Source organism: Mastigoproctus giganteus, chromosome 3 (assembly GCF_048544385.1).
Source record: "Mastigoproctus giganteus isolate SK-2022 chromosome 3, ASM4854438v1, whole genome shotgun sequence".
Taxonomy (NCBI): domain Eukaryota; kingdom Metazoa; phylum Arthropoda; class Arachnida; order Uropygi; family Thelyphonidae; genus Mastigoproctus; species Mastigoproctus giganteus.
Genome location: NC_143577.1, coordinates 37,707,732 through 37,727,676, shown reverse-complemented (window position 1 = coordinate 37,727,676; position 19,945 = coordinate 37,707,732). Strand labels below are relative to the sequence as shown.

The 19,945-nt window shown below is 33.6% G+C and overlaps 1 protein-coding gene across 4 annotated transcripts in view; it reads right to left on the bottom strand.

Moving 5' to 3' along the window:
• The window catches only part of LOC150087887 (GTPase-activating Rap/Ran-GAP domain-like protein 3), a 459,270-nt gene that overhangs the window by 185,372 nt on the left and 253,953 nt on the right, over nucleotides 1–19,945 (bottom strand). The window contains exon 1 of one of the 4 annotated variants that reach the window (XM_090369243.1): nucleotides 19,626–19,852. The exons of the other annotated variants lie outside the window; for them this stretch is intronic. Within the exon in view, the coding sequence (XP_090225369.1) occupies nucleotides 19,626–19,852 (227 nt within the window). Of the gene's footprint in view, nucleotides 1–19,625; nucleotides 19,853–19,945 lie in introns of those variants that run through there. 4 annotated transcript variants of the gene reach the window in all.

The window sequence follows — 19,945 nt, the reverse complement described above, 5'->3', positions numbered from 1 at the left end:
CTGTTAAATCATCATATACGTTGAGTTTTATTTCCTGCTTATAAAAAGTACTACTTAGATCCCCTAATGAAATTAGAAACAAATGCATGTACACAGATGATTGCAAGACGACCTTCTCCTTATAGAGAATTGGACTCATTAGACGCACATGGCCCACTGATTAGCGCTAATTTATCTTCTATCCCCTTATTTATGTGAAATAAGTCTAACGAAGATATATTTTAGGAAGGCTGTAGAGGCTTGAGCGAGTACAGAGAAGGGCCACAAGATTAGTGAGGGGTACGAACGGGTCCTCTTACCATAAAAGGCAAATTGCAGCGTCTGGAGATTAGGCACCTGCGAGGTGATCTGATTGCGGTGTATTAGGCCTCGAACGGGTTGAGCAGGCTCAATTCTTATGGGATTTTTCCTCTTGCTCAGATTACGAACCTGAGGGGACATAAATTCAAATTGAGGAAAGACAGTTGTAGAATAGATAGGCGGAAATTTGCCTTTAGTTAATTGCTGGAGCAAACTGTCGTTGTGGAAATTGATAGCTTAATTAAATTCAAGGAGGAACTGGTCAAACTTTTAGAGAAAATGGAAGTGTGAAATGTTTTTTTTTTTGACGCTACATGAGTTTGATTTCTTGCAATACATGCCTCTACTACGACTATTTCTTCAAAATTCTTGAATCTTCCAGAACAGGAAATGAACACTACAAAGCGGTTATAGAGACTGAAATTAAAATTAAATTACTGTAAAACTTTTCAAAAATAATTTGAATGAAAAAATTAGTATTCAATATAAATTAAAACAGATGTACAGTAATTAACAGAAACTAGTCAACATCCAAAAATAACAATAGCTTCATTTCCATATACTTTTACACTTCCTGGATATTTCAAGGTTTCTTTATATTTACAAGATGCTACGTTATCAACGGTTAGCTGCAAGTAGAAGTAGTTTAAAACGAACAGTATAATAAGTCATGTCATGCGGAGTACATGGGATTAAAATACCGAAAGACGTCGCTTATTTTATTTTTTATGTATGAATATAATCAGCAACTGTGAAACATGAGTCTACAGAATCTTAAACAAGAGATCAGGTAACTGCGCCCGTGTCTGCTGATGATAAATTTTATAAATTTTATACAGTCTGTTATGATCCCGCATTGGACCACTTAAATGACTGTGTCCTATAGCATAAAAAAAGAGCTTCACATAGAGGAATAACAACTAGCGCGTAGTACTTTTTTTTTTCTTCTCCTCAATGTAAGGTTTCATATTACAGCTGCTTCATTAGCCCAGGCCACGGAGATTGATTATTGCCTGCACTTTCAATGCAGAATGTACAGGTATTTATAGTTCAAAGAAGCGACCTTCGACTAGGGCAGGTTTTGTGCTACACAGAATAAAAGATAGAAGAGAGATTCAGACAAAACAGGCAAGTACCAGTACATTATTTCAGTAATTATATTCTAACCGCATGCATAAAAGACTTCACTTATGCTACAACTTCACTCAAAGAGCTACTAGCCAACTTCCATCTAACTATTCATGTTGCAAAATACCTTATGATTGTAAGAAAAACCCAAATCATAGATGGCCACAAGGAGAATGACATGGTCACTTTCTGGTTCATACCAGCTTTAATTTGGTAATGAAATCCATAAAATATCCATGTCCAATTCTATGTGAACGATTAATAATAATTAATAAATATGCATTTTATAAATATAATCTTTAATTTTTGTTTATTCTCCCTAAAAGAACTAGTTCATGTAGAGGAAAAACTTATTGCATAGATTTATAAAAAAATATTAAGTTCACGTAAATGAACGTTTATAACAGTTAAAATTAATGAAATAAATGCATGATTACCATCAGATATATATTTTTTCTATATATATCTGATGGTAATTTTCCATAAAAGCAAATCTAATAAGTATCAGCAGCCCCTGTATTCATCGTTTCTAATAATAATCGAAGGGAAAAAACATTAAAAATTTCGTACTTTTCCACTGCTAGCGAACTTCTAAATAACCAAGCTTCCATAGCTAGAATACTTAGTTCTACGCATGCGCATTTTGACTGCGACAATAATTGCATGATGGTTATGCCTAATTCGTAAAGTTATGATAAAGATTTTCATGAAAAACAGAAAAGGAATCTGCACTGCTTAAATAAAGTAGTGCCAACTATTAGTTCTTAAATATTGACAAGTATTAAAGCATTTCAATAGATCCAGTTGTTAGACAAAAGGAAATATCTTACTCACAGCCATTTGAAAGATCGATGCGGAAATCACTTTGAATGATTTAACTCCACTCTTCCCATCATGCTTTATAAGTGGTCACTATTAGCATTTAAAATTGAGTTCTTGGGACATGCTCGTAATACTTATAAGGTTCTCTTTCAATGTAGTAGCTTTGAATTTGCGCTCTATGAAGAATGATACACTTACATTGGTAGAACAAATACAGCTGCCTTTATGTCAATTTTCACTAAGGTTTGAAGGATATTTTTGACGTCATGCTACTTAAAATTATGAGGAAATCATATTTTAAAACCTAGCACAGACAGAAACTTCAAAAACCACCATAAACGAACTATACTTTCAAGTCAATATATATTAAGTTTAATTTTTAAGAAACTACAAAGTATTAACAGGTAAAATATCGTTTTTTTTATTTATTTAACATAGTTCGTAAATTTGTGAACCTGTCCTGCATTTATTTATTTATTTAACATTTTAAAATTTTAAGCCAAAGTTATGAGATTATTCTAATATTTTAAGAAATGCTTCACATGAAATTAGTTATATTGCAATTTTATAATTTGCTGAAAAGAGGTGGGGAAGCATTTTATTTGTAAATCATTTAACTGCTCATATATTTCAGTATCGATCACTAATAGTGCGACATTAGTAACAGGTTGATTAAGTATTTTTTCAGAAAAAAATATATATGGACTAGATAGATCCTTGAATGATCATGGCAAATCTGTTTTTTTACAGCACAAGCTTTTATGAGACTTACATGAATATAATAATAATTATATTCTAATTATTTGCAATATAATAATAACAATATTCCATGAATTTTAAATAACCAAATACTTATTGATTATTCAAATTCATGCAGTTTGTTACATGAATTTCATGATTTGATTAAAAATTGTATCAGGTAAGATCAACTATCCTAGGTGACTAGAATATGGCTTGAGCACCACATTTGTACCGTTTGTTCAAATCGTTGAACAAAAGGAAAAAGTCGATGCCGTTTCCCATACCCATGATAGGAACTCAACAGTTATTTTGCATCGATATTTACAAATGAAAAGCCTTTTGTGGCAAAGGGAAATTGTGGGAGCGAAGTTAAAAAATATGTAATTAATGATATTGAAATTTCGCAAGATTATTTAATGAAAGAACTTTCGAGCCTACAGACCAGTAAGGCTCCTGGAGTTGATGGAATATACCCTATAATCTTAAGAGAGGCGGCAAGCGAGTGCATTGAACCATTGAGGCTAATTATGCGAGCATCACTAGACTCTGGGGAGATTTCCTTGGATTGGAAAAGTGCAAATGTATCTCCCATACATAAGGGTGGCTCTAAAAGTGAAGTTGGAAATTATCGACCTGTCAGTCTGACTTCAGTAGTAGGGAAAATCATGGAGGCAATGATCAAGGGTGGAATTCAGGATCATTTGGATCGAATTGAAATTCTCAAGGATACTCAGCATGGTTTTGTAAAGGGAAAATCATGTTTAACAAATCTGGTTCGCTATTTCGAAAGGGTCACTCACGAGCTGGATTTAGGGAATAATTTCGACATTGTTTATTTAGATTTCAGCAAAGCTTTTGACTCAGTCCCACATGAGCCGTTGCTTTATAAGCTGGAACAGGTTGGAATCACTGGGAAAATCCTTAGATGGATAGAACGATGGCTTCAGGGCAGGAGGCAGAGGGTTGTGATAAAGGGCTATTTCTCAGATTGGGTTGATGTAAGAAGTGGGGTTCCCCAAGGATCAGTATTAGGACCACTGTTGTTTTTAATTTTCATAAACGACATTGATGAAGGGATAGAGGGCGTGATGTCTAAATTTGCAGATGATGTTAAAATTGGTAGAGTAGTTAATGATCACTGTCAAGCTGAGCTTCTTCAGAGAGACCTAGATAGACTTCAGGAATGGTCAGAAAAATGGCAGCTGTGCTTTAATCCAACAAAGTGTAAGGTATTACACCTGGGAAACAGTAATCCCAAAAAAACTTATTCACTTGGTGGAGTTCAACTAAACCCAGTACTGGAGGAAAGGGACTTGGGTGTTACGATACGGTCAGACATGAAATTCTCTGAGCATTGTAAACAGGTTGCAAGGAAGGCCCATGGTGTCCTATCGATGATCTATCGAACTTTTTCAAGTAGAGATAGGGTCGTGATAATCCCATTATATAAGGCTTATGTTAGACCACACTTGGAATACTGTGTTCAAGTATGGAGACCGCACCTAAAGAAAGACATCGAGCTTCTTGAAAGGGTGCGAAGACGGGTAACTCGCCTGGTGAGATCGGCAAAAGGGCATCCTTATGAAGAAAGACTTCGAATATGTGGGTTGCAGAGTTTGGAAACTAGACACCTTAGAGGAGATTTGATTGAGGTGTTTAAGGCTCTGAGAGGCATCAGTAAAATGAATGAGGACAAAATTTTCAAGATTATAAATGATGCTAGAACTAGGGGACATAAATTCAAGTTACGGGGGGAAATGTTTAGATTGGACTGCAGGAAGTTTTATTTTAGCCAGCGAGTTATAAATTACTGGAATAAGTTGCCTTCATGGGTGGTAGAGGCCGACAGTTTTGGGAAATTCAAAGGTCATCTGGATAGTACTTTCGGGTAAGGGAAGAGCATAGGATGATAGGTTTAATTTCCTTTTTTTATTTTTTATTAATTATTATTATTTAGTTATTTATTTTATTTTATTTTTTTTTTGTTTTTATCATTGTTTTGTTCGGATTTTTTTTTTTTTTTTTTGGGTGGTGCAGCATAAGCCATAGGCTTTCTTGCACCATGCGGCCGTTACTAATACTATGGACGGAGTCAGAAGACCAAGATGGAGATTGCCACTTTTGTGATGTGAACATAACTGGATTCTCAGCAAATAATAAGAACAAGATTGTTTAGCCGACGGAACCTGGATTCAGAGGCGCCTCCGTAGCCAGGTGGGAAGGAGCAGCAGTGCGTAGCACATGCTTCTTGATTAGACCGGGCTTCGAGCCCGTCACCACCAAATACGGAGGATGTGGAAAGGTTAGGGAATGACCACCGCATATCCCGGAGCAATATGGCCTTAGTTGCTAATGCTCCTAAAAACCAAATAACTAACTAACTAACTGTTCTGGATTCAGCGATGAGACCAGTCGCTCACGATGACAAGTATGTTAATTCCAGTATGGACTAGATTTCTTTAGAAGATGAAATGGAAGAATTGAAAAAGACTTCAGCTGATCGTAATTACGCGAAGAAATACTGAAGCTGCTTTTCCAAGGTCAGTCGAATCACCTCATTAGAGATCATCTAGACTTCTTCAAAAGATAAAGCCGAACATTTTGGCTCGAGATAAAACCAAAAACACTTGGTTAAGAAGAATGTCAAAGTGTCTCGCTATCGAAAAAGCAACCAAGTTCTGGCGACATTCTTTAGAGTAAACAGTCTTCTCTACTACTGCCATTATATTAATGGAGTTGTTAGAGGATTGTCTCAAGTACACATTACATCTGAATTCCACCTCTTATCTACTCCTTACAGCAAAGTTTGAAACTGCTCTCTTGCATAACGGGAACCTAAAGCCATCCATCGTTAATAAGCAATTTAATACAGCATTCGTTAATGGAACATCTGCGGTGACTTCAAAGTCATTGGTATGTTCATGGGCATGCAAGGAGGATGTACAAAATATTGTTTCGTATGCCGTAGACCATCAAATCAGACACCACTGCTTCAAGGAAACGCATGTGAGCTGGGAACGAGTAGTGTCCAGTATGTTTCTTTACTGAATCCAATCCAATGAAGATTTTACTTCCACCTCTCTGCATTAAACTTGACCTAATGAAGGGTTTATGAAAGCGATGAGTAAGATGAAGTCGAGAGGATTTCATTATTTAAGTAAGAACTTTCTCCAAAGATCAGAGGACATCTGCTTTGAAAATGATGTCCTCTGATCTTTGGATGAAAGCTTTGAAATATGTCTCAATATATTATAAATAAGAGCATGCCAGGCTTTCAAATGGCTTTGTAGAAACCTTTTTGGTAACCATGCATCTACCGCGTACAAAGATGGAGCTTAGAAACTGCTGGATGCGTATAAGGAGATGAGATGTCGTATTTCGCTGAATTTTTCATTCGCATTATACTAAATTATCTTAACTATTAATGAATTTAGAATGTAAAAGCGATAAAATGTAATTGTAACCATCCAGTCCCAAGCTGGATGAGTGTATCCTGGATGGCAACTTTGTACAAAATAGTGTAAGAACATCCACAGGACTTGCCACTGCCGGACTGTCTAAATTTTTTTGCTCATCTCTCTTTGAACACGTTGTTAGGTTTAAAATTCTCTCATACCACAAAAATTCTTACTATTCATATGTTCCAACTGCTTTAAAGTAACCTACAGTGCTTTATGGTGCGTAATCTATATATTTAATACGTAAGGCGTTTTCTTTCGACAGTCAGTGTGAACGATAGGCTTAACCCATCGGGCTGGAAGTGGTTTAAAATTGAAGCTATTTCTTCTTAGGTGTGCACAAAGTTGTTAAAATTTAAAAATTCCGAATAGTTTTATTTTAAGGAACGGGCCAGTTTCGTAGTGCAAACGAGAATTGTTCAACATTCACTTCATAGATGGAGCCACGAGAAGATGTTCACGGTTAAACAAACAGAAGTTGATAAGGCTTTTTTTTTCTGATTAACAATTTGCACGTTCGCACAATCGTGTCCTTTGTTCCGAAAAAAAAAATATATATAATAATAATAATTCTCTACTAGCGCTGCCTACCTTAAAACAAAGAACTAATCATTAGGATTCCAGCGCACTGCTCGCTCACTATATATCCCCACGTTGCGCACGCGAACTCATACACTCATTGCCATTCGTTACGTTTAATACGTTTAAAACGTTCAGAACTCATTATCGTTATCAACTTAGAATTTATGTTTTTTAATGTGAGTAATAATTTAAGGATTGACGATAATGTCACAGTCAGGAAGACGTGTCTGTCGCCATTCTACTTTAACTGGTCGTGTTGAACGTACCTTGTGGCGAAGAAGATACACGCCTTTTCGTGTTTCTGAAACTTTATTCAGGATCGACTTGAAATGTACTTTTAAGGATCCGAAAGATTTAATATGTCACAGTAATGACGAGTATAAAAGAATTAATTTAGAAATTTTACAAATGATGCCTGGTTATTCATTACAATATAAGAGTGTTAACACAATTATATCTGAAGATACCGAAGAACGTTTGCGATATCCAACCAAATTCCTGGACAGCCTCAGTTTAAGTGGTTTACCACCAAACATTTTAAAGTTGAAGGTAGGAGCAGCTGTTATTTTACTGCGGAATATGGCAATTTCAGAAGGATTGATCAATAGTCGAGACTTATAATCAAAGTTATGCACCAGAATTGTTTGGATCTAGAAATAATAACAAGAGAAGCTAAAGGAAAACAGGTACTCTTACCGCGTGTAGATTTGACTCCATCCAATTCGACTTTGCCATCCTCATTTTAGAGACGGCAGTTCCTTATTCGGCTGACTTTTGCGATGATTATAAATAAAAGTCAAGGGCAAACGTTTAATAGAGTTGGAATTTTGCTTACTACCATGTATTTAGTCATGGCCATTTGTATATACCAATGTCTCGGTTAAATAATTCCAGCATCTCAAGATAAGGTTACCAGAAGGCACAAGAATATAAAAAATGTCGTTTTCCAAGAAGTGTTATAGAGACTGTTTAAAAAGTTGGGCCGCAACATGAGTGTCATGGTACATTTTTACACTTCCACATCAACTTTTCCCAGAAAATTGAGTAAATGTAAGTGAAGAACAGAGTGAGAAGTTTCACCAGGACACCAAAGACACGGAGATGAGGTACCAGGGGAGGTGATCAGTTTTTAAAATGAAAGGTGAGTTTTTAGTGGACTTTTTACTGTTCTTCCCTTTTTAGTAGTATTTTTAAGATGTACAGTATTTGAAAATTGCGAAATTTTCGCAATGGGTACTGCCAGTTACATTTAAGGATTGGTGAAATTTTGTTTCATAGTAAGTTATTAGATTCTCTTGCTATTTAAGACGGTGAAGATTCGCGATGAAAAACTCAAAAGAGGTTCTCTGTCCTCTAAAAAGATTTATAGTTTCATTTCATAGTATTATACTGACATAAAACATTTCCTGAATACCAAACAACTTATACATCTTTCGCAGTAGATAATGCTTGTTAAACAACATTGCACTCCATTTACTTAAAAGAAATTATCTGGTGTCTCAAGGGATCGGTAAATTCTGAAACAGGCTGCCATAGCAATATCTCGCTTTTTAACTGAATGACAGATTAACATTTTGGCGATACCATTTCTTTAGAAGTAGTGAACTACTAGGAAAACGCGTTTTGAAGGCAATTCTAGTCTTCACTAAACAACATGATCATTGCAGTAACCAGTTGAAATCATGGCACCGGTAAAAACACGTGAAAAACACAAAGATGGACCATCCAACTTCATTCAATTACAATAAGACCTAATTTTGAAACTCCAACGTTGTATAGTTAATAATAAAAAATTAAATGACTATATCTTACAATTTTATGTGTTTTTATTATTTTATGAAATAAAATAATAGATAGATGAAATAAAAAAAATAGCATAGAGAGAATCACACATTAAAAGAGTTCAAAGCAAATTTGAGCACTATTGAGGACGATGAAACAAATATTTATGAGCGTTATCGCGAAAAAGCGTAACTCGAAGAAAGTTATTGCGGTGGCCTCTTGTTGTATAGCTGCTGATATGGACCAAAAATTAATTTAAGAATAAGCAGTATCAAGAATGATTGATAAGTCATATATAAAACGTTTCCGTTTACCAAACTGACAGAGTTGACGTACATGATTTTTCCATTTAGATCCGCTCTTGAAAAGATATCGAAAACAGATTATTACCTCCATTTTTAATGATTGTTTGTTATTGTTAAATATATTTCACACTTTCCTTTCACCGCATTCCAGACTGTAACTAAAGTACTGTTGTACAATATAATTTAAGTCTTCAGCAGCTTTAATGGGTTTAAAATTGATGCACCCAAGTGTGTCATTTTTAACTTGATAGGATTCCATTACAGCAAGAGGTATTAGCCAGAATGATCGATGACCAGAGATGGCTTGGTAGTAAGTGCAGAAACACCGGTATTTTGCTTCTGATATCGTTGATAAAATCTCTCTCTGCATGCTGGTTATAAAGTTCTCAGGAAACTCTACTGTAGAAAATTATTTCTTTAGTAAAGAAATTACTCTGTGATTTCTTTTTAATAATTATTATTAAATAACGTTTATTTTAAATAAGTAGGATAAAGCATTTGTATAGATGTGTGGCCTTTCCATTTTCTCCATTCATGTCAAACTGGTGAACGTTGAAAAGAAGAGGTAATATCTTCCCATTTAGATATTTATACTCTTGTGATAAAAAAGTGTTTATAATTCTAAAATGGAAATTTCATAACATTGTGGTACAACAATTCTGATAAATTCAGTTTCTACCAAACATTATCTGAGATTCTAAATCAAAAATGAAAATTATCAAAGGTAATATTTGTCTCAAAGTGGCAAGCTAATTACAGAAAAATGTATCTGTTTCTCATTATTGAAACGTTTATCACAATAACATTATACCATTTCCGTGTTCTGTTTTACTGTTTCTATTTTAATTTCTGGAAACCCTAAATCTGCAAAGAAACATACCGTTTGACTTTTAGTGTCTTCGTTTTTTTACCTTATTCCTTTTCTACATGGGCGAACTTTATTTTACTACTTTAAAAACAGTCAGTATAGTTTTAACTTTGCACTATCATTATAAGCAAGACTTTTGATCTTATCAACTCTACTACCCTCGTGAGTAGCACAGTTGATAAGATCATTGTCCTCCCCACACTGGGTGGAAAAGCCTTGAGTTCGAGTCCCGTCGATGACGTGAAGAATTTTTTAACAGTGTGGCTGAGTTAGTCGATCTCAGGCGAGTATAGCATGGTTTTTTCTCCCGGAAACTCTAGTTTGTCATCCAGAAAACAGAAAATCGACCTCAGAACACACAATTTACAGACATTATACATGGAACAATATGGCCTTAGTCGCTGATGCTCCTAAAACCCAGCAACAGCGACAATAGACGAAATCAGGATGAAAAGTTTCCTTGAAAGTGAAGTGGCTATAGTGAACCAGTCGAGTGACATCCAAGTCATCTGGTTTAACCCCTCATTTTTTTTTTCTTTTCTTTTTTTGAGTGTGTGTGTGGGTGACTACATGAAAGATAAAATTCATTTATCACTTGACAAGGTAAACAATAAATATTCAGTCATTTTTAAAAATTAAACTCTAGGTCATAAAGTTTACAAAAATGTGGAAAAAATTCCTGTTATGTACTGAGATTAATGGCCACCAATATGAGAATTAATCATGCTAACATTGGATTATTGTAAAATTTTAATAAACGCGCTATCAGAGGAGTTGTTGCTTACAAAGAAAAGGGCCCCTACAGGCTAGTTACCGTCCACATTTGCTATTCAACACAACTGTTATTCAAAATATTTGGGAACAAAAAAAAAAAACATGAATTGCATTATACAGTTTGTTTTAAATTCACCGCGTATAATAACTGTCATACTTAAATATTATCTGAAACATCACAACGTAATTATATCCAGTTTTTTTATATTCTGTTCATTTTTTTTTCTTTTTTTTTGCAATCGTGTACTCTCTTTAGAAACCATGCATTTATTTTTCTGGCTCATAAAATGACAAGGTATCTAAAGGTGTCTAAAGAAATTTGTTTCTTTCAACTAACAGAAAAAAAAAATCAAAATTCATTTAATTTTGATTTTTCAAAATATTTTAAAAAATGATTGTATATAATTTTTTTCATAATTTCTCAAACCATTTTTAAAAATGATTGTATATAAATTGTTAGTAGAATCAAATTGTCAATGCTATCATGAAAATACTGTTATTATCGTATAAAAAAGTCAAGGAAAAACAGCTTTAGCTTCAGCGTTAGTTATTAGGCAATTAATGTTTCATTATATTCCCAATTAACTTAGTAGTTTGCATACATAAATATGTTTTTATATAAAGTTTTTGGAAAGTTTTAACCTTCACTGGTTCTTTGCCAAAACCTATTTCATACTTGGATATATGCCAGAATTGATGAACGAAAACAGAACACCATTTCCTTACTTGTCAACGGTAAGGGTCTTAATCAGTATTTCTCCCTTTTTACTTAAATGTGGTTTCCTCTTGCCATTCCTTACCAACAACAAGATAAAAAAAAAGAAAGCAAAGAAACATGAAGTAACAAGTTTTCTATTTACTATTTAAATTCTACGGAAAAATTTAAGATTTTGATTATTTCCCCTCCATTCCAAATAATATTTGCAATGTGCATAAATCAAAAAAGTTTTTACTGTTTCTAGAGGATATATAACTTAATTACTTGGATATTTGTTTTCCGTTATTTACTGCCATTATCGAAAAGAATTGCAAGATCGAAAAAAATTCAATTAAAGTTTAATCTCCTTATCAATTAGACAGACTTATGTTAACAAGGCCTATTCAACTGTTTCGATTTTTTGTTTTAAATTCGTTGAACGTGAAGATTCTTAGCACCGCTTTAGCTTGTAACCAATAGGGTAATTAAAACAGGAAGGGTATTCCTAAGGGATTTAGCCACTGTCAAGGTGCATCTCTGCAACGAAATATAAAAAGAAATGCTACATCAGAAGATGCTAATTAAATGTTCAGTAACGATGGAGGAAATATTACACACAGAAAAGATTTTGAAAATATCTGCAATGTTGAAATGTATCGGTAAATTTTTAAGATATTATTTGTCTTAAGTTATTTATTTTCGAAGAGATTCTTAATTAACATTTACTAGCAGGCTTGAAGAAACTGAAAGCAAAAATTTTCTTCTTTTATTTTCTCCATTAAATTATTTACAGAACAAAGAGCTAGAGCTATGACTTAAAAAATGCACGATAGACCATCTGCAACTTTTATCCGTCGCTAAATTTTTGAAGCTGCTTGTGTCATTGCGAGACAGTTTCCAAAATTGAAGAAACAAGCATGCACCTAAACAGATTAAATCCAGAAATTTCTAGGAGCACACGAGGAACTACCATAAACAGAAAGCAAATTGCATTAAAAACATCTGCATCAGAAAACTTTTATGATAAAGAAAGAAATTTAAAATAAATTATGTTACATTCTTAAAAATATATAAATAGCATAATGTGTTCTAGATGTCTCTTGGACTAGCAAGAACTCTTAAATGAGATAAGGTGTCTGGTTGCAGTTTGTGTATTAGAAAAGCGGCCGAATCTTCGCATCCCAAAAAAGATTTGTATTCACCCAGAAGGAGTTGTGATGGACAACTGTTGATGGATAATGTTCTCCATAGACCCCACACTAGTTTGGAGCTCTTTGAGGCTAATCGCGATCTTCCAGGATTAATGCCTCAATTTTTGCAACACTCTCTTCTGTTACAGCAGTTGCTGGGAATGTCCAAAGTTTGTGCAAGTTGTGTTCCCAGAAACCTGTCCATTCACAACAAACGTCAGAGGACGGAGTCTTCAAAAGAGAATTTAAAATAAATTATAGTTAATCGATTAGACAGATTTATAGATTAGATTGATGATGAAAGTTGGTACATGTTTATGACCATGAATGCAAATTAGAAAGCATGGAAGCACAAGCGATCTGGAACCCAGAAAAAGTGTCGAACTCAACAATCATCTAAAAAAGGTTTGGCATTAATTTTCTGGGACACAAAAGATTTGATGTTAATCGATTACCCTGCACTTAGGACCACGATAGAGGATATAAAACTTTGGGAATATTACGCCAGCCAAAGAAAGACAAGGAAAGTTGGACCATCGGGTTTTGCTTATCCACGACAATGCACAGTGCACAAATCACGGGTTGTACAGGCTATTTTGACAGTTGGATTTGAACAATAATCCCTCCCCTCCCCATACAGTCAGATCTGGACGAATTTTTCACATCTTTGTAGAATTCATTTTAAAGATGATGATGAGAAAGAAGACTGGTTTTGATTTCCAATCTAAAGAAATTTTTTAAAGATGAAGATTAAATGATTCTCTGTAGATTAAATAAAATAAGTGTATTGAACTTCGGCGTGAAAACATTGAAAAATAAAAAGAACAAAAAATTTAGTACCTGTCGTTTATACGCCGTTCTCAGAATGTTTTGACCACGACTCGCAGGCTATTTCATCTACAGTATGGGTCCCCTGACTACTTGAGTTCTTTATAGTCGATGGTCTAAACTAAATTTAAGACGGCAGAGAGAATCTAAGTACTTTATGGCATGACTATAAATTAAAAACTGTGCTATTATTGATGTGAAATTTTCTGTAGATATTAGTAAACCCATTCCTGCAGTTCCATTGAAAAGCTTAGCACCTCTGCCTGAGACCAGCGGAATCGAAGTAGTTAATAATCATTACTAATAAAAAAATAATGAACGATACGTAAATTATTAATAATTTCTATTTTATGTCGATAATTTTTCCTTGATGATCTAGATCAGAGTTTCCCAAACTTTTATACTTTTGGCCCCTTAAAATACTTCATAAAATTCACGCCACCTCAGAGAACAAGGACTAATTAACAGATCTGACATAACTTCAACTATAAATATACATAATTTTATAAATTTATATCCACTTCGATATATTTAACTAAACTACGTTGACCAAGTAAAGTATTTAAAAAAGTTTTTCCATATTTCATTAAAAAAGTGCTTCATACAAACAATACGCAACCCCAAAAAAACAAGTGCTCGCGCCATGGGGCATGACTCACTTTGGGATCCTCTTATCTACATGATCATACTAAGAGCCCGAACTCTGACTTAAAAATGCATGATAATATTTAAGTCAAATATATATGGACAATATGGGTGATAGTCATTATTTAAAAAAATGGAAAGGTGTCTGAATACATGTTCGCTTAACAACCAAAAAAATTTAAAAAAGAGATAATAAAAGTTAAAATATAAACTTAAATATTTATTTTTATATATTTTTAAATAAAATATTATAAAATTAATTAATTGATAAAGATTTTTTTTGAAATATTATATAATATTTTTTTTTGGCTTGTCTTCCACTTTGAAACACATGATCCAGGGGGAATCTTTGAAACTTAAAAAGCTTTGACTTAAAAATGCATGATGATATTTAAGTCAAATATATATATAGCAATATTGGCGATAGTCCCTATCAAACAATTCCCTATCTAAAAAAAAAGGAAAGGTGTTTGAATACATAATTTTTTGAAACATTTTATTTTATTTATATGTTATTTTTATTTTTTTGCTTATTTGTCTTTCACTTTCACCTTGAAACTGTCTGTCAAATTCTTGACAATCAGCAGAAAAACGTTCCGTAGAAATCTGTCATCTAAGTTTCAGGATGCAGCTCGACCTCAAATTGCATTACACTTCCTCCATTTCCTAGTTGCTTCCATATAATCTACACTTAATCTTTTTCCTCGATATTCCAAAAATATTCAGTTATTTCCCGTTTCTTTGTCACGTTAGTGAGCGAGTGCATTTAACTACGCATATTTATCCCATATCACCATTTCTTTGAATCGAGCTATAAACAGATTGATGGCTTCACTGCTGCTCATCCATATTTTTAACCGGGGTTTCCGTTTATCCCTCTTCATTGTACTGCTCAGGAATGGAGCGCCTACTGGCGGATCTTTATCATACTTCTTATTATATTCTCATCGAATATTATTTAGAGAGAGATTTAATGCCTGGACAATCAGCGCCACATGAGAAAAAAAAAAAAAAAATTTCAAAGCTTGTTTTTTTGTTTTCGTTGTATCTATTAAGTTTTATTTTTTCAATTTTTTGTAATAAGGAAGATCATTTGTAATCACTCTGTATATCATCTAATTATATGGGATACTGATTTCTTTAGAAGATTAATCAGATTATATCGAATTTCTTTAAGTTAAAAAATCCGTTCATTGGGGGAGAAAAAAAAAACTAAAATTTCTTTGATGGCGTATCAGAAATTCTTAATAAAATACCTATAAAGATAAGAACCTCGTAACTTAAACAATAGCTCTTTTATGCCGATAAAATTCAAAATTGGCACTTTTCGAACCCGGCTAAGACCAAAGAGTCTTCCATAGCCTTTGTTTATCCATCAAACGAATCATAAAGGCTTTATACGTATTACAAAAGAATACTAAATTATTCCGTGCATATTTAGTAAATAAGCAAAAAAAAACAGTGTATTAAGACAGGTGAATATTTACGCTGCATACAGTTACCTCTTTTCTTGAAGTTATGAATTGAAAATGAGTTGCATTGTAATCAATGCTAAGTTCTTTTATTGTTTCTCTGATAATGCGATCTACATTTCGCTCTCTATGATAAATATGAATAACTGAATTTAAATTAAGTTCTGTTGAACTATTGTTATATTATTTTCCTTTCATTTCAATATTACATTTATATTTATGGATAACTATTTACTGTGTATTTGTTTTATATGTTTATACACTTTAAGTATAAAAAAAAAGAATACTTTCAATAGCAAAGGATAAAAAATAGTGTATATACACAAATATTGAAAAGTAGCTAAAAAAGCATTCTTTGCCGAAAACAGAATGAGTTTTTAATTTAAAAAAGCGCTTCTTAAGTTCTGCTTAGAAAGCAAAGAAGTAGAGTCAACACCTATAAGATGATTTTAAAGATGTCCATGAATGCCTTCCAGCAGTCATGGGAAAGTAGAAGAGACGCAGAACAGATTCGTCATAATTAATGGCTAAGTAATGAAATATTTTAATTCTAATATATATTTTAGTACCATATTAAGGGGAAAAAATAAAGGGTTAATCCCTTTCGGAAAATTAGCTCTGGTTAAGTTTCTGTCCCATGATTTCATTGCTTTAGTAGCTTTAAAACACAGATTAAGAATTCTTACTTTATCTATGTGCTGTTTAATATTAATGCTTAAAGCATGCATGTGCATGCGTTCAAGACACTTTATTAAGTCGTTTTTAACTGACCATGTATGTATATCGTAATCATGGCCCATGTTGTAATCATTCCACCAGTGGCCCAATTTGCTTTCTGTTAGGTTAATCAATTCAAAAATTTATTTACATTTTTGTGTAAACGCGCATTAATTTACATTTAAATCAGCATATGGAGTTTCTTGAATAACTAACCAGTCATTTTTGTGTATTGAATTATATTTTATAATTCATTTTAAAGATATCTAGATAAAGAACTGATCTCTTATAAAATATCGCGATGCAGAAACCTAATCCTATCATTTCCACTGTCATTTAAACTAACCAATCACAAATTTTTGGGACACAGAGATATTCAAGTACGTTACGGTAGCTATCTGCGAAGTCCTACTGTAAATGAGGTGTATATAACATATATTTAGCTTCCAGAAGTCTATTGTGTTGACTAGTGTGCAGTAGACTATATGACTGGTATAACTAAAGCACACAAAACGTCACCAAGTATAATAGTATTCTGTGTATGGGTCTTTGAAGGTCGATAAATCAGAATTTGTTTCCTTCGCAACACGATTAGTTTGTTGGTGATTTCTGCATGTCCTGGAATACAGCAATCAGACGAGTTAACTTCTCTTGGCAAGTTTCTTGAGCACAATTTGGATCCGTCGCAGAAGAATGTGGTACTATTAAACTTTTGTTGCTGTATAGTATAGATTGATTTAAGTCTATCTAAATGGCACGTATAAGTTCTCTGTTGGAAATATAAGTACTCTGCCGGAAGTTGTTATAAAAAAGGTAAAGCTTAATAAAACTCCTCTTGCTCCAACTCCAATATATATCAATTTTGGAACCATCTGTGTGTATTTGAATGCAGTGAAGGAATTGAGCTGCATAAACTGCAGGAAACTACTGAGTATTTAGCCACTAGAGTATTCTACCCCAGATTTCGAGGTGGAGATCATTAGTTGGTAGATTTGTGTTCCAAGGCGAATTTGGAGAGGTAGAAGAAAGAGCTAGTTTTAGTACTGGTACGACTGAGGAAGTAGTTCTTATAGGTGTATGCACATTGAGCGATTGTCAGGCTGTACAGATGTTTCTACTTTGACTTATACAAGAGTTCCTACACTAGATGACTGGGGACATATTTGATCTCACAAATTTTTCTCCCAAAATCTGCTTGAATACTTTGGACTGAAGTATGGAATACGTCTCTGTCAATACGTAGCGCTTGTGATACTTAGGATGTTGCCATGTCAGTCACTAGCAGAAACGAAAATGAAGTTCCATAGAGTTGGGGTCTTACTAGGGTTCGATATAAGTGCAACAGTGAACATCTATCGACTCCCCATGTAGAAGAAGAGGAAGTGACCCTTCGAAATGCTTATCTTTTGAAGGCAGTTTGTTTTTTGGGGGTTTTCTATACTTGGTTACTACCTAACAATAGACCTGACAAATATCTGTAAATATCCTCTCCAAACTTTCATTACGCAATAGAAACTATAAAACTTGTTTCTCATTAGATACAAATTGCAAAGCACGCTCACATCCACTCAACGCTACGAGGTACTGAATACATTATTCCATTGACTCTGAAAAACTAAACAACGAATTTCATTTATAATTTAGAAAATTAGTTTTCTTTATTAACCATTAGCTAATCTTGTTTTGGTGTAAGGTTTTAAACAAGGAAATAATTTTAAGTTCTTCAAGAAACAGCGAAAAATCTCTGACGAAATCACTGGATCGCAAAATCGTTGGCACTTAGGGCTGATTTAACTGAAACTTGAACTTTAGCAAATGTATACTGCAGTTTCCCCTTCTGATAAGCTTTGGAACTCCATCTTGATACAACGGACAAACCGATCTTTACGATAAAGTGGTTTGTCCGCTGTATCAAGATGGAGTTTCAGAGCGAATCCATTATAGTGAATAAACATATATCTTGAATATGTGTTTGTTCACTTTATTGGCTTAGTTTATTGTATCTACAAAGATAAATCATTGAAAAGTCTCAAACATAAATCGTGTTTATGCTACTAATCAGAGTTTAATGAGTTAATTTTTAAATAGAAATTAAATAATTGATAATCAGGATATTATAAGCACAACGATAGCAGTTGACCTAGTAGTGCAATGGATAAGAGAGATGTTTTCGAGAGTTATGAAATCGGGAGAGAAGCGTCTTGTTTATAACTATCGATTGATTTTATTGATGGAAAATTAAACGGAATTTACCTATTAAATAAACTAACCGTTGAACGTTAAACAATTCTCATTTTTGACCTTTGTATTATTAATCATCCTAATAAATTTTCAAAAAATTTACTTCATTGAAAATTATTTGAAAATATGTACTGATAAATGTTAGCAGTTAGTACTATAATTATAAGTTTAGTATTCTTTTGAAAAAATTCATATGAACGCAATAATTTAATCTCACACGCAGTACTCCGGGTTAAGTCAGATTGTTTAATACAAAAATAATACCAAAGATAAGAAATACTAAAAAAAAATAATTAAAAATCAGATACAAAGGAAATCCAGTAAACCACTGAACAAACAATGTTATTCTTTGTTTCAGACTATACTTGAAGCTTCATGGATTATTCTGTTTTGTTCTCTGCGGGTACAGCAAAAGAAATTGCTTCCTAATATCTTAAGGTATAAACAAGAGGTAAAGGAAGCGGACAACCCCTGGAGAAATCAGAAGAACAGCCTAATATATGTGCTATGAGCACGCGGCTGATTGGCCCGAACTTATTTATTTATATAAAAAAAAAAGATGCAGTCGTGGTAAATTTATTTTCTTCGTTGTTCGTGTATCTTCTCTCTATTCTATATCGCTACAATATAGAGAGTATTATGAAACTGTTAATTTTTTAACAGTTTTAAGCAATTTTCGTAGTTTTCATTACCTTACGTTCAATTTGGATTAAAGGAGATTAAAAACAGGTGTTCACTTTAAGCTCCGTTTAACACGCTGTAAATAATGTTATAGAGGTTTGATTTGATAAACACAGCTGCTCTGCATCGATCAGAAGAATTCGGTATTCAGTAAAAGACGTCGAATTATTATCACGTAAACAAAATATGATGTACACGCACTCAATCAAAGGGTAAACTTAACCGACCGATGAAATAACAGATATATTAACATTAATCTTAATATAAATAAATCAATTAATAAATGAATCTCATTAGGAGTTCGTAATACATCTTGCTTGTGACTAATAATAAAAGAAGGCATAGGCCTAATTGAGCAATACGAGAGAAAACGTAAAAAACAGATGTCACTTACCAATTGAGCTGTAAATTGAGTGGCACGGATTTCGCTATACACAGTGGGGTCTTCACAACTGAATTTAAACCGAGCGTGGAGCTACTCTTCTTCTTTTTCCTCCTTGAATGGGCGGTCAGTACTCTTCGAAGGCGACTTTCCTGACCGCCTTCGCGAGCTTTTGCCTCTCGTTTCTGCAGTTGTACCAAATCGTATGCCGATCCAGTAGGCCCTTGGAAACGCAGCATGTCTCGTAATTAGCAATAAAGGCGTAATTATAAAAAAAAAAGAATAAATAAAAAAAATAATAATAGACAGCGAGATCGGGAGAAAGAGAATTG